A 16,166-nucleotide genomic window follows, 5' to 3' on the forward strand; every position below is an offset into this window, starting at 1 on the left:
ACATGCCACTATCAACAACAGCCAAAGTATGGAAAGAGCCCAAATGTCATCGATGGATGAATGGGTAAAGATGTGGTATATATATACAATGGAGTATTACTCGGCAATCAAAAAGAAAGTATGAAATCTTGTCATTTGGAATTACATGGATGGAACTAGAAGGTATTATGCTAAGTGAAATTAGTCAGAGAAAGAAAAATATCCTATGATTTCACTCGTATGAGGACTTTAAGACACAGAACAGATGAACATAAGGGAAGGGAAGCAAAAATAATATAAAAACAGGAAGGGGAACAAAACAAAAGAGACTCTTAAATATGGAGAAAAAACAGCGGGTTGCTGGAGGGGCTGTGGGAGGGGGGATGGGCTAAATGTGTAAGGGGCATTAAGGAATCTATTCCTGAAATTATTGTTGCACTATATGCTAACTAATTTGGATGTAAATTAAAAAAAAATAATATTAAAAAAAATTTCATTTAAATTAAAAAAAAAGAAAACACATGCTAACTGTATGATTTCAGAAACATTTTATTCTTATAAATGAGAAAACTAAAATTATTCATAATTCTACATCGAGAAAAAAACCACCTACTGAGAAAACCACATACTCTGGTCAATGACCTGCTCATGTTCAATGAGTGGATTGTGAGGTAAACACCTACACTCACACCCACATACAGGTTCATAGTGTATTTGGTGGTGCAATCTTTTTTTATTAGTTCAGGAATTTTTTCCTCGCATCATGATAGAGTCTTTTAAAGTATTACTTTATTCATTGCATGGCATTCATACCATTATACCTTAACTGAACCATATCCCTGTTATTATACATAATAAAGGTCATTTCTAATTTTCTGACAATATAAATAATACTTCTATAGTCATCAGTATATATACATCTGGGTACAGAGCCAGTATTTCTTTGGTATAGACTTTTAGTAGTAACAATATGAAATACATTGCCAAAGAGCTCTACAGAAAATTTGTAGAAATTTATATTGTAGGAATTTATATTCCCTAGCATAGGTTTTTCTTTTTTGAAGGGATCTTGGAATATCTTGATTCAGTCTATACACATCCTCACCATAAAACATTATACTACGAAGCATACTTACTTCCATATTTAACACAGGTATCATTCTATCATGTAAAGAATACATTCTATACTTAATCAACATTTAAGTCTTCCTTAAGGATAATATACTGAGTACAATACTGACGTTTATTGAAGCACACACCAACTGTCATGCTAATAACTTTATATGTTTTGCCTCATTTAAATCTTTTAATTACCTTGTCAAACAGAAACTATTATTCTCTACACGTAAGAGGTGAGAAAATTCAGGCTTACACTGATGATATGCTCAGTATATTAGCTTCCTATTGCTGTTGTGACAAATTACCATCAACCAAGTCGTTTGAAACAACTAGTTCTAGAAGTCAGAAATCTAAAATGGGTTGGCAAGGCTTTGTTCCTTTTTGGAAGCTCCAAGAAAGAATCTGTTTCTTTCCCTTTCCTAGCATCTAGAGGCTGCCCATATTCCATAGTCCATGGCCCCTCATCACTCTCATCTCAGCTTCCTGTTGTCTAATCTCTTTCTCTGTCTCAGACCTTCCTGTATTCCTCTTATGTGGACCCTAGTCATTACACTGGACCTACCCAGATAATCCAGGATAATTCTTCTATCTCATCTGCAAAGTTACTTTTGTCAGGTTAACATTACCTATTCATATATTCTGGAGGTTAGGACCTACATGCCTTTGGGGGATCATAAGTATGTCTACCACAACCAAAACAGACTTGTAAGAAAGAGAGTTACCAGGATGAATAACTCCAGAAACCATAAATGAAACCACTATACAACATTTCTTTTTCTTTTTTGCTTTAAAGAGAAATAGAGCAGAGGAGGAGCAGAGACAAAGGGAGAGAGAGAGAATCCCAAGCAAGCTCCAAAGGGTCAGTGCAAACAAAGCCCAAACCACAAGATCATGACCTGAGCTAAAGTCAGATGCTTAATCAACTGAGGCGCCCCATACAACTTTTCAAAATAAAATCTGAACAGGAATAATTCATAGCAGTTCAGATCTAGTGGAATACAGGATACAAACAATCCACCTTTAAATGAGTCTTCCTTTAAAAATTACACAAATACAAAACACAGTGATTTAAATATACCGTAATTTGCTCCTTTAAAAATAATCTCATTTTTAAGGACTTGTGGCTGATATACAGTTTTTTTCCTGAAAACTTTTACTTATCAACCTGCACATATAAATAGCCACTTACTTTCCTGATTAGATATAACTACCTTCTTTGGTATATATTAAATTTAAATCACAAAAACTAAAACACACAGTACCTGGGGGCGGAATCTCTAGATCAGTTGTTTGTTGGACATTAGTCCGACCAGGTCTAGGATCAAAAGCAGGAACCAAAGCAGAAAACTGCCGCTTAAGCACATAATCATCATCCCATGTTCTCCGACGTCCTCCTTTAGTTTCATACTCTTCTTCTTCCTATTAAAATAAAATTCCACATACAGACAAACAAGATAAAACTTTTCATTATTGCAGAAGTGATGTGCTATCTATTTCTTTTTTTAAGTTGATTTATTTATTTAGGGAGAGAGAGTGTGTGTGCAAGTGAGCAGGGGAGTGGCAGTCAGAGAGGGAGAGAGAGAATCCCAAGCAGGCTCCAGCTGTCAGCACAGAGCCAACATGGGGCTCAAACTCACGAACCCTGAGATTACCTGAGCTGAAATCAAAGAGCCGGATGTTTAATCGACTGAGCCACCCAGGTGCCCCAATGTGCTATCTTTAAAATAAGGTATATAATAAATACTTCCCTATAGGCATTACACTTCCTTATTTAGCTTTATTTCTTAAACACACAATGAGCCAATATAAACATGTATAGGCACATACATTTCTTAATGATTTAAGCTTACCAAAAAGTAAGTTGCCTTAGTGGTGGTTACATAGAACTACACATGATAAAATGACAAAGAACCACATACATACATTGCACCAATATCAATTTCATGATTTTGATATTATACTCTAATTAGGTACGATGTAACCACTGGAAGAAATTGGGCAAAGGGCACAAGACTGCCCTAGTATCTTTGCAATTTCCTGTGAATCTGTGAATTTATTATTTTTAAATAAGTTGCTTTTTAAAAAATGAAAATTTTATTACATACTGAATTATATACAAAATATAATGCTAGGAAGTTGCTTTAAATAATGACGGGACAGATAAATCAAACACGTTTGATAAAGTGCTAGTAACCACTAGAATCAGATGACGTGTTAGTGGGATTCCATGCACTATTCTACTTTTAGAATGTTTGAAAATTTCCCTAATGCAAGTTTTGAAGGAACATTTTCTCCTCCCCTTCACTATTACTATCAACAAAAAAAGAGTACAATGAATTATAGATGTTGTAAGTGTCTGATGTAAAAAGTAACAATTATGTATGTACTTAGAGAGACACACATAGCCCCTCATGTTCTGAATACTTAATTAAAATTAACTTTTAGAACAATCAAAGGTATACTTGATAGCTCTGTAGCCAGAACGTTTGGGTTTTAGTCCTAGATCCAAAACTTCTATGTTTGACCTTTACCAATCACTTCATCTGAAAATCAAGACTAATAAGAACCCTCAAAAAGTTGTTAAAAGGTTTTAATTAGTTAATACACTTAAAGTATTGAAAACAGTGCCTAGGACTCAACTAATGATCAATAAATGTTTAGCTAATAGACTAATATTATCTCTACTACTGAAAACTATAAATCTTAGATTGTAGCAATTAATCATTTTAATATATGTTCACTGCTACCCAAGGGTCAAGATGAAGGGTTTTCAAACAAGAAACTCCTTTATGCATTATGCCAGAGCAACCATGGACTCTATCTAGAAAACAGAACCCAACCAGTAAGGGAAATTTCTTTTTGCTAATTCTATCTGGTAGCTAGCTTCTTACCCCCACCCCAATCTCCATATATTTTTCTAGACATTTTGGTTGATGCCTTACTCTGAAAGGAAGAAAAATACACTGAAGGGAAGATAACCATTAAGATATTACCTGCTCCCCAATAGGTCGGCTCCCTGCTCCAGCAGGGACTTGTGGCAGCTGCGAGGTGACAGCATGGTGTGTTACATCAGAGCGGGAGCCAGCTCGACGCTGTAGGGATGGACGTCTCAGAATCTGAAATAAGAAAATGTGAACAGACATGTCTAATTATTTAACACCTATATATATCCCCATTCAGACTTAACCTCAAACTATCAGCCCCTATTATCAAAACTATCTTTAAAACACTTCATATTCATTAGTCATCTTCAGAAAATTGAATGCTTTATATTCAACTTACATTGTATACTAACCTTCACAAGAAATATGCTACTGTAATGTTTTTAAGTAATATATACTAAAAGCATTTCTTGAGAGTTTTTCACCCCATTAAAACCCAACCTTATGAAATTTTTAAAAATCTACTAAAATTTTATAAAGAGAAATAAAAAATATACAAGTTATAATAAAGGGTATTTGCAGGCAAAAGTTCAGTTTGAAGACAATCATAGTGGTTAGATATTAAGAGTCTAGATCAAACTTTCTAAGTTTGGGTTCCCATTTTTGTACTTAACCTAATTAGGACATACTTTTTTTTTTTTCTATGCTCTACCTCGTAGATGTAAGGACTGATGAAAATAATACATAGATACTGCCTGCAAAACACTACGTACTAAAATATAATTATTGTGGAAGAACCATGAAAATTATATTGTTTAGGATTAGTGCAGTTCTTTACACTTTTAAATCAGTCAAAACATCAGCATGTGACATTGTAGTATTTTCCAAATACTGTAAAACCTTGGATTGCAAGTAACTTGTTCTGCCGGTGTTCTGCAAGACAGCATTTCTAATAAATTTTAACTTGCTAAACAAGCAATGTCTTGCCATATGAGTAGTACATGATGCCAAATGTCACATGATCACAACTGAGTCAATGGTTCTTCTCTCTCACTGTGGATTGGAGATGATCATCTCTCATGCTCGGATGCTTGGTCTCAGGTCACGGTGTTTGGCAGAAATGTGATTTTTTAGAATGTTGGAAGGTACCCACAACTGGCACTACTGTATTTGTTGTCACTTCAAAGCACCTATGGACAGTCCTTTGCTTTTCCATACAAGCATAAGCTTAGGAATGCTTTGCTTCATTCTAGGTCAGGCTGCCTGCAGATATAGACCCTTTCCTCGGCTGCCTTATTGCCGGTTACATTTAATAGAGTATATGACAAGAGTTTATTAATACTATACTGTAGTCAACATCCATGCAAGTGCATACCATGGCCCCCCTGCAGAAAAAGGTTGAAAAGAAAGGTAGTAAGGAGATGACTACAGTCAAAATTAAGAAGGAAATCATCAAGAAGTACAAATGAGGTAAGCAAGTGGCCGAAACTGCAAGATTTCATAAGAAGTTTACGTCTGCATCTGGTCTACAGATGAGGAGGAGAGAAAGGCAGAGAAATCCCTCACCTCAATGAGATTAGGGAAATGTGTAAAATGTGGGAACCTGCAAAATTGTGTAGAAAAGCACGATCCGAATAAGGCTATAGCAATGTGAGCAATGAATCTGTTTAACAACAATGCAATGTTACATTTTGTGAAATCCTCAAAAGGAGGCAAAACCATGTGTCATTGGATAGTTTCCTCGTTAAAGTTGCACAAAAAGAAAAAGATTCCATCGAACCAACAGCAGTGATTCCGTTAGTTCTGTTAGTGATAGTGAAAGTCATCCTGCATAATAACCCTCCTCTCCCTTGTCTCCCTCACACCAGCCACAAAGTTTTCAAAGGTAAGTGCAGGTTAACTTATCTTCCTTCTTATTTTGTATTTTCTTTATTATTCTGTATTACATTACAGTATTGTAATCATTTTTTATATGAATATTTTTGGGTTGTGGAACAAATCATCTGAATTTCCATTATTTCTTATGGGGAAATTCACTTTGATATGCAAGTGCTTTGGATTACAAGCATGTTTCTGCAATGAGTTATGCTTGTAAACCAAGGTTTTACTGTATAACCGATATATTTTCTTTTAAGGGAGAAATGCTCAGATTAAAAGTGCTTTTCTTAATTAACCACGTTTTTCAACTCATGCCATTATTTCCTTGCTTCACAGTTTAACCAGGACTTTGCTTTTCCTCTCTTCATTCCAATTATTAACATCTTATATTAGTTAAGAGAATGGGAGACACTCTCTCTACCATAACCTCCTCGTATTCTTGGTCCTCCTGATTGTCATCTTCATTCTCATCATCTTCCTCATCTGGCTCAGGCAAGTCTTCATCATCATCTAGCTCAGCTAATAGAGTACTGGCACGGCAGCTATCCAGGAAATCTGGAAAAGAAAACCAACAACCTTACTGTCAACACAATTAACAAAGCATGATAAGGTAACTTTGCATATTGGTTTTACAAAACAAAAGTAAAATTCAAGACAGACAAGTATAAAGACCACATTTAGCAATGCCACCCTTCTACCACCATGAAGACAAAATGAGTAATACTGGTCACAAGCATGGCAGAAAACAACAGGATAAAGTTTGACCATAAACTAAATCCAAGTCCACAAAATCATAATATAAAAAAAGGTCAGCAGTACGGGCTAGGTTTAAAAATAAGAATCCTATCACCATTCTCTTTATAAGTCACAGGAAGCACAACATGGTGCAAAGAGAACACTTTGGAGTCATTCGCTCTCAAGAAATATCTCTATTGAGTACCTACTCTGTTCTAAGAACCGTGATAGGCACCAGATATACCTAGTTGTGAACAAAACAGACCTGGTCCGAGCCCCCATGGAACTTATAGGGGAGAGAGACATTTAAAAAACAAACAAATGAATATATAAATAGGAACTGGGGTGCCTGGGCAGTACAGTCGGTTAAGTGTCCAACTCTGGCTCAGGTCATGATCTTGCCATCTGTGAGTTCAAGCCCCATGTCAGGCTCTGTGCTGATAGCTCAGAGCCTGGAGCCTGCTTCAAGTTGTGTGTCTCCCTCTTTATCTGCCCCTTCCCCGCTCACACTCTGTCTCTCTCAAAAATAAACATTAAAAAATAATAATCAATCAATAAATAGGAACTGTAAAAGACTGTAGGAAGGAAAAGACAGAATAAAGTTAATCTGAGAGACCTGGGATGTTCATAACTGCTTAAGGACACTACCTATCTACTATGGAGTAACATATGTACCATCTTTCCTATTATTTATATTCCCCCCAACCCCCAATGAAGACTGTATCAGATAAACATCGTCCCACATAATGAAGATGCTGATGAGCTGTTCTTCACAAGAAATGAAAAGAAAAAGTAATAATGAGGCTAAAACAGAAGTTTTTACTGGATACAAAAGAAAAGACAAACTTCTATGGATAAAAAGGCACACTCTATATTCCAAAAGAACATTCAGAAGACAATTTATAACTGCTTTGTAGAATCTTCTATCTGCAAACCTCTGAACCAAATACATATTTTTTAAGTCTAATAATTACACAGGACTGAAATTCAATACCTTTTATTAGAAGGCTAGTAGAAGAATGAGGCCCAATACTATAAGCAATTAGTTTCTAAGGCACATATTTTTTTAACATTTTCATATTCTGGAGTCAGAATGTGTCTTACAAGCAATGGCAAGTCTCAGCTGAATTGTCAACATTTTCTCCTTAGTGACATAAAATAATTATAATTATTGCCATCTTAAATTTGATGAAATATATTACCCTTAACCCATGTAAGGTACCATCCTGCAATTTAGGAGTGGTCCTCATAAATGTGATGTGGTAGTACACACACAAAATCAATTCCACTTTTGGTTTATTTTCAAAGGAACATAATCTGACTGAAATTCCATCTCTCACATGTTATAATTCACTGAAGCCAACGGCTTTTTTTTTTTTTACTCATCTTCTAATTTAAACAGCTCCTTATTTCATAGATTTGACCATATCACAGAATCATGTTCCTCGAAACCTAATACAGTAAAAGTTTGCATACATAAAAATTATTCTGTAAGGCAAATGTTACTCTGATCCTTGACAGCAGCACCCTTAAGATAAATCTTCTAGTTTTAGGAATGTAAAAAAAGGAATTTATAATCATGTAACATTAATTTTCAAAAGGCAAATGGGAGCCCTAATACTTTTTTAATATTCTTTACCACCAGCATACCCACAACATTTTTAAGTTTCACATAATCAAGAATTAAAGTTTCAATGAAGTTAACATGTAACCAATGAGTAGGGAGGGGCAGAGGGGCGCCATGAGAAAAACTAGAGTAGAATATAGCTTATTAGATGAATTTACATTACTTTGGTGTAATCATCATCATAATTTTGCTATATACACATTTAATAGGTAAGGTAGATACAGAGAAATGTAATGATCTTCCTAAAACCAGAGAACATGAGATCCAATTCTTGGCTTGAAATAGGGGAGGACACATTCAGAGGAAAACAAACACACATGAAAATAAGATTTACACACTCCATGTTAACTAACTAGAACTTAAATAAAACTTTGAAAAAAAAAAAAAAGGATTTATATAAAAGAGTACTTACACTGTATCTTCATATAAATGTTCTTATATTTGAAATTACCGAATTTAATTTTTATTTTTTTATCTTTTTTTATTTTTTTCTTTATTTTTTCTTTATTATTATTTTTTAAATGTTAGTTATTTCTGAGAGAGAGAGTGAGACAAAGCATGAGTGGGGGAGGGCCACAGAGAGGGAGACACAGAATTGGAAGCAGGTTCCAGGCTCCGAGCTGTCAGCACAGAGACCGATGCGGGGCTCGAACTCACGGACCGTGAGATCATGACCTGAGCCGAAGTCGGACGCCCAACCGACTGAGCCATCCAGGCGCCCCTCAAATTTAATTTTTAAATAGAACAGGCACTGGCATCAAGAATGTACGTACGTATGTATGTATGTATGTATGTATGTATGGTAAAAGATATTCCAAAACAATAATGACGGAAGTGCAACCTTTTTGAAAGGCAATTCAGCAATTACTTCTTTTAAAAATCTTAAGGAAATATCTTAAGGATATTAAGTATCTTAAGGAAATATACAAAAATACAGTTCAAGATGCGGATTCATAACAATGTTTATGGTAATGAAAGGGTGTGATTTAAAGGTCCAAAATGGAGAATTTATTACATAACAATTGCATAGTCTAACAGTGGAATATATGGCAGCCACTTCAAACACTGGAGAAATCCATCAAACAATATGAAAATAATTTTACAAGGTACTAAGTGAAAGGAGCTGTCTGGAAAGATGATCCCTTTATGGGAAAACCAGAAGAGCCAGGTATAAAGTTCAGTCACCAATGGCCAATAATTTAATCACTGTGCTTAAGTCATGAAGCCTCAAAAAACAAACAAACAAACAAACAAAACCCAAAATGGGGGGCTCAGAGAGCTTCCAGGCTGGTAGTGTCCCTAAATACCAAGAGTACAAATGTGCCTGTGCGTGGGACCTTCCTGACCTCACCCTATGCATCTCTTCCATCTGGCTGATCCTGAGTTATATCCTTTTTATAAGAAAAGGGGTAATCCTGTAGTAAATAAAATATTTTCCTGAGTCCCGTGAGCTGCTCTAGCAAATTAATTGAACAGGAGGAGAGGGCCAGAAGAGCCTCCAATTTATAGCCAGTCTTTAGCACAGATGACAACCTGGCCTTGCAATTAGTGTCTGAAAGGGTGGGGAGATAATGTTATGGGGCTGAGGCTTTTACCTGTGGGATCTGACACTATCTCCAGGTAGTTAATAGTGCCAGAAGTGAGAAACTTGAGTTAAACTGTATGACCCCCCAGATAGTGTCTGAAAACTGCCCAATGTGGGAAAACATTTGGTAATCAGCAGTGGCAGCAGAAAGTGTTGAGAGTAGAGGAGGCACACAGGGGGAGTGTTTTTCCTCTTACATTACAGTGTACAAAGAATATCACTTTACAAAGCCTTTTAATCTATTACACTTCTATTCTTCTCTGATAAAGGTGTCAACTATCTTTGTTGTTATGATTCTCCCAATAAAACTTCGTTAGTGGACCAAAAAAAAAGGAGAGCACAGAAGTTCCTAGATACCTGCTTATAATCAGATAATTTAATAGACCCTTATAGCACTGAGTTTTTTCATCATACATGAAGATGCCATATCTTTAAGAAGAGAGAATTACTACTTTCTAATCAAAAGTTAAAACAACATAGCAGAGGGGCGTCTGGGTGGCTCAGTTGGTTGTCTGACTCTTGGTTTTGGCTCAGGTCATGATCTCATGGTTCATGAGTTCGAGCCCCACAACAGGCTGTGTGCTGACAGTGTAAAGCCTGCTTGAGATTCTCTCTCTCCCTTCCTCTTGGCCCTTCCCACACTCTATCTCTCTCTCAAAATAAAAAAATAAACTTAAAAAAAACAGCAGGAAAACATAGTAAAAGCATTCACTAAACAAACACCTAAATATTTTAAACTATAACTTACCATATAACGAATATTCTGCTTCCTGACCTGTGTCACTCTCACTGGAGGTTGACGTGAGACTGGTGGTTAAAGTATTACTTAAGGACTGACCAACTGATAAAACTGTTGTTGCTGTGGCTACATTGCTGCTGCTAGTCACACTGGATGTTGACATTGTCACTGTTGATGTGGTACCAGGAGTCGTCAAATTGGGGAAACTCTGAGCACCCATGAGAGGAGAAGCTAAAGATAAAAAATGAAGCAAATCAGGACTGATGAGATTGCATAAACCTTAGAAAAAACTAGGTTGTATATTTAGTAAAAAAGAATGAAATCATGAAACACTAATTATTAAAAGGCTGAAAAGCAACAACTTTGGGAACCCAACTGAAATCCAACTACAAGTCCTTGTTTTTACAGCCCTGTTATTTTCCAAGAAATTAAGCCTTGCGTTTTTAGAAAGGGAAACAGGCAATGAATTAATTCCCAGTCATGTTTTCCAAAGGAATTACTTTGACCAGTTAGCTTAAATTAGAATTAAAGAACTTTTAGAAGATAGTAGCAATTTAGGACCTAAGGAAAAGTTAAACCAGTGTGATGCTCTGATTTCAGTTGACTATGATAAAATTTAATAGTCATCTATTTCCTCATGCAGCTGAAGTTAACAATTTATCATAGAAGAGTGAAAAATAGAAGTGTGTTATTGTTTCATCCTTTCAGATTACAAGGTTCTTTATTATACCTGAACTGAATTCTTAAGAGATCACGATTCTATAGAACTTAACTCCATATTCCTAAAGTGCTAAATTTGACGTGGTTGTATGTAACACGGTTAACGATCTAGTTAACGACTGCAGTCAGAACCCACTGAACAAGAAACCCTACTTTGCAATCCCTCAGAGTGGAAAAACCATTGGGTTCCATAAGGAAAAGCTCACTTACTTGCTGTGCTCATCACATTCCTCCCCAAAGTATTAGTGTTGTTATCACTGCTGCTTCGGCTTAGATTCATGTTGTTCGTGGCATTAGTCCGTGCTATGTTTGCCACTCTCCTTACAAAACTCTCCAAGCTAGATGTTTCTCTTGAGGACAGATTAGGTACACTTGCACTAGAGCTCATAGGGGCCCCAGCAGCCAACAAAGAACTTACTGACAGTCTGTTACTTGCTGAAGAGCTAAGGGGTCGTTGTGAAGCTGCTTCTTTATTAGTTAACTCAGACACTGAACTAACATCAGGAGAACTAACACTAACAATTCCCATGGATATTGCACTAGACTCCCCAGGAGTGCGAACAGAACTATCAGGGCCTAACTTTCTTTCAGCATTTTCACTTCCCGTTTCCGCGGTTAAGGTGCTGGTGCTTGCACTGGATGATGACCCTACTTCTGTTTGAGGGACGTTTTCAGCAGATGAAAGAACAACAATTGGTTCATGGACATCAGCTCCTGAAACTATACTGTGTTCCATTACAATTTCTGATCTCCGTTCCGTTTTGGTCGAACCCAAGCTGATGTCGCTGCTACTGGCCACGCTACACACAGAACTGCTGCTTCCTTTTCTACTTGAGGAGCCTGCAGCAGCAGATGTCTTGTCTGGACAGTTGTTTTTCACCAAGCTGCTCCATGATTGCGTTGTGCCTGAAACAGTGGATGAAACAGGTTTGGGTGATGCCACTGTATCAGGGTCGTACCCTGGTGCAAGCTTGAGGTCAAATTTTCCTTCTGCGCCCATACGGTAAGAGTTTGAGCCACCAGCATCCCAGGTGACATCAATCCAGCCTGGAAAGGGACAGGAGTTTGTGAGACCCAGCAGAAAGCAGATAGGAGCGTGTCAGACAGTAGCTCCACAATATGGGATCAGCTTTTCATCAGTGCTGTACTTCTCTGAATTTCTACAGTCATTTAAGGTCTGCCAACTAAAATTAAACTCTTCCTTTTATTTCTCTCATTTCTGAACTGCTTGCTCTGCTGATATCTGAAAACAATGTAAGGGTCATGTTTACATCTACGGGCCTATCTTTTAAGGGGAAGAACTGTTAAAAAACCGTAAACAGATGGACACAAATGGTGAAAGAAATACTGCAAGGTCAGTTAAATAGAGATGAAATCTAAATAAAAAGGTTTTTTAATTGCTAAATAGAACTATGTAGTCAAATGTTCTTTACAGAAAAAAAGTTCTGACTCACCATTAATTTTTAAGTTTGGGCTAAATCCTAATAATTGGCAAACAAAATATCCATATATCACTGCATAAATTTTAGGTCACTAGCTCAAATAACACTAAGTTAGCATTTCAATTGTGTTCTCAAAGTTCAGTGGTTACTTGGTTTTCTTATGATTAAGTTTAAAAAATTGAAATACACACAGAAAATTCTGAAAACAAAAATTTTAAAGTATGCTAAGCTCTTTTATTAGAACCTATAAGCTAAATCTAATAATGTATAAAGAACTAATGAATAGTTCATTATTCATACATATTATACATGATATTCAATGTATATTTACTTGTAAACAATACTTGTTCTTTAAAAAAAAAAAACAGTAACTTCTAAAAGCAGTAAAATAAATTGCCTATTAGGAAAATAATAAAAATTTTACAATCTTATTTTAGTGTTATAAGCTAACTACTGCAAGGGAAAAAACACAACACAAAAAACATATGTATTTTTAAAAATATAACCAGTCTTTATAAAGTTTGAAGTTACTTTATGCATACATGCAGGTACCCCCGTGCATGTTCACATGTGCACACAACACATTATAAGTTCATGTATATTTATGATGACAGGCTAAGAGGGGTGTAAGTAATACTGAATTACCTGTGGGGATTATATGCTTAGGAGTTCTAGGAGATGAAAACTACCTGCCCCAAATCTACATCACCTAGTTCTGATGAGATTTCAATGGTCTCCATTTAGTCTATATGCTGAAGTAACTTCTGAAGAACCAGCACTCAACTATCTCTTCTGCAACATGGAACAGTGTGAATAAAGGCTCAAAAACGTATCCCAATTCCAAGTGAAATTAATATTTATATTGCATTAATCAGTCTAAAAATATACTGATAATTTATTTCCTAACAATCATCAAGATCTGTAATTGTATGTTTATCGGCTTCATTCAGAAGGCAGGGTATCATACTTTTTTGGGGACCATTGTATATCTGAAGTCCAACAAAGTACCTTTACATTTCAGGGACTCTCACATTTGTGGAATACATGAAAAAAATGGATATTCCCACTGACACATAGATTCTTTAGGAAGGATTTAATTGATAATAATATGGAAAATAATTTTTAAATGTAAACTATATTAGTATTGAGAGTGTAATTAAATTGCTATCTAAGGGGAACCAAGAAAGGACACATACATACTATCCATATAAGTGCATAGGTACAAAACTCTGAGCTCCCACTATGCCCGAAAGACAGGAAAAAAGATAACTAGCCATATTAGAAACAGTTGGTTCAGGGGTGCCTGGCTGGCTCAGTCGGTCGGTAGAGAGTACAACTCTTCATCTAGGGGTTGTGAGTTTGAGCTCCATGTTGGATGTAGAGATTACTTAAAAGTAAAATTTAAAGAAAACATTTAAAATTTCTGGGTTGGGGCGCCTGGGTGGCTCAGTCGGCTGGGCGTCCGACTTCAGCTCAGGTCATGATCTGAGCGCCGCATCAGGCTCTGTGCTAACAGCTCAGAGCCTGGAGCTTTCTTCACATTCTGTATCTCCCTCTCTCTCTGCCCCTCCCCTGTTCATGCTCTGTCTCAATAATAAATTTAAAAAACATTAAAAATTTTTTTTTTTTTAGTTTCTGGGTTGAAGGTACTAATGTCATCTCAACTATTATTGGTTTTTATGAACTTTGGCAGTTACATATATGTTCATTCACCATAACCCTGCTAAAATGGCAATGATTTGCAATTAGAGTATAACTATATAGAAATACATTAGGTAGTAAGGTAATTCAAGGAATAGAACCTTAAAAACAAAAAAACCAAGAGTTTATTTAGGTAAATAAATACCCAGAGCACACAGAACATGAGTATATTAAGATATTAAATGTTTATTCACTCTCCTAAGCACTGTCACCTTTATTATAGCTCTTTAAATATTTGGTGTAAGAATATGAACATTTTACTCCTTTTTGTTTTTAATGCCAAGCAAAATTCTTAAGAACACACTACTAGCTAAGCAAATTATCTGCTAATAAATCAGCCTTTTAAGTTATAAGGAAAAAATTAGCCATTATGAGTTGCTTCTGGGAGTTAAAAGCAATTGATTAACAGGATATGGACCTCTCTGAAATCCACAGCATCAAAAGTTTAAAATGAACTTGATTTAGGGGCGCCTGGGTGGCTCAGTCAGTTAAGTGTCTGACTTCAGCTCAGGTCATGATCTTAGGGTTCGTAAGTTCAAGCCCTGCATCAGGCGCTATGCTGACAGCTCAGAGCCTGGAGCCTGCTTCAGATTCTGTGTCTCCTTCTTTCTCTGCTCCTCCCCGGCTCATGCTCGCTTGCTCGCTCTCTCTCTCTCAAAAATAAATGTTAAAAAAATTTTTTTAAATCAACTTGATTTAAACAACAACCCTTACCTTATAAAATATCAAAGTTTAAAATCCAAAGAAATGTTAGTAGGCTGAGATCTTACAATCTACTAATAAACAAAGAGGCTACAATTCTTATTCTATTCTTTATTGAAAAACAGTAACTAAAGATGTTAATACTTTTTCTTCTACATGACTGAGTATAAAAAAAATGACTGCCTGATTCCCATCAGGCTAACAAGTGTAAGCAATTAAAGATCTATGGAACCTTACAAATAAGAGACTTAAAAAAAATGCAGAAAATGTGTCTTTAGAATATTCAACTTATACTAGCTTGTTAATCACTTCAAAATATTAGCAAGAAGTTCCAAATCAAAACAGAAAATAAAATTTTCCCTTAATACTAGGTAAATGATTTTTCATTTTTAATGTTCTTCTACATAGTGCCAGGATATTCATAAAATGTGCAAACTATCCCAAAAAGAACCAAAGAAAAACACTCTGTTATTTAATACTCCATTTTTACACTACAAATGCTAAGTACCTACTCACCATTATGCAGTTCTCCTGTGACGGTACCTTCTCCCTGTGGGCTGCCATCCTGATCTCGCCATTTCCAATCAAGGCCTCTGATCACACGTGCCCCTGGAACCATGTATTTCAGAACCTGGGAACGTACTAGACGTCTTTGTCTTCTAAGATTAGCTTCTGCTTCCTTAGCTGCTTTTCCTGTAAAATAGAAATTAGAGAACTATAAACAAGTCACTTTTTATAAATCAAATTGTTCCAGTGAGTGAAAAACCTGCTAACATCTCTTTACCTAGCTGGTCTTCACATACTCCATTTACAGTGCCGTAAAGTTCGAATCCAGATAGTGACAGGTAGTGGGTTTGTCCACTGGCATTCTTCCCCATCTGTTTAATTCTCACATGTCGCCACCCTTGTTTCTCATCCTTTGGTGGATCAAGAGGCCAGGTTGCTGTTGACCTGTGAAGGTGTTAGGGAAAAACTGGTGTAATGTTTTAAAGCAGATGGGGAATATTTTTTACATAATAGAGACCTACTGAAAAACCAACTTCTACATTCAGTCTAC

At 36.1% G+C, this 16,166-nt stretch overlaps 1 protein-coding gene across 6 annotated transcripts in view; it reads right to left on the reverse strand.

Moving 5' to 3' along the window:
* The window catches only part of HECTD1 (HECT domain E3 ubiquitin protein ligase 1), a 91,222-nt gene that overhangs the window by 16,174 nt on the left and 58,882 nt on the right, over positions 1 to 16,166 (reverse strand). For 3 of the 6 annotated variants that reach the window (XM_019428067.2, XM_019428063.2, XM_019428064.2), the window contains exons 23-29: positions 15,894 to 16,060; positions 15,626 to 15,802; positions 11,475 to 12,311; positions 10,554 to 10,775; positions 6,280 to 6,413; positions 4,092 to 4,214; positions 2,361 to 2,517 (exon numbers count right to left, since the gene is read on the reverse strand). In XM_019428067.2, the coding sequence (XP_019283612.1) occupies positions 2,361 to 2,517; positions 4,092 to 4,214; positions 6,280 to 6,413; positions 10,554 to 10,775; positions 11,475 to 12,311; positions 15,626 to 15,802; positions 15,894 to 16,060 (1,817 nt within the window). The remainder of the gene's footprint in view (positions 1 to 2,360; positions 2,518 to 4,091; positions 4,215 to 6,279; positions 6,414 to 10,553; positions 10,776 to 11,474; positions 12,312 to 15,625; positions 15,803 to 15,893; positions 16,061 to 16,166) is intronic. The other 3 variants (XM_019428066.2, XM_019428065.2, XM_019428068.2) reach the window with 3 other exon arrangements.

The sequence above is a fragment of the Panthera pardus genome, unplaced genomic scaffold, assembly GCF_024362965.1.
Source record: "Panthera pardus isolate Hobbes unplaced genomic scaffold, ASM2436296v1 HiC_scaffold_24, whole genome shotgun sequence".
Classification (NCBI taxonomy): Eukaryota; Metazoa; Chordata; class Mammalia; order Carnivora; family Felidae; genus Panthera; species Panthera pardus.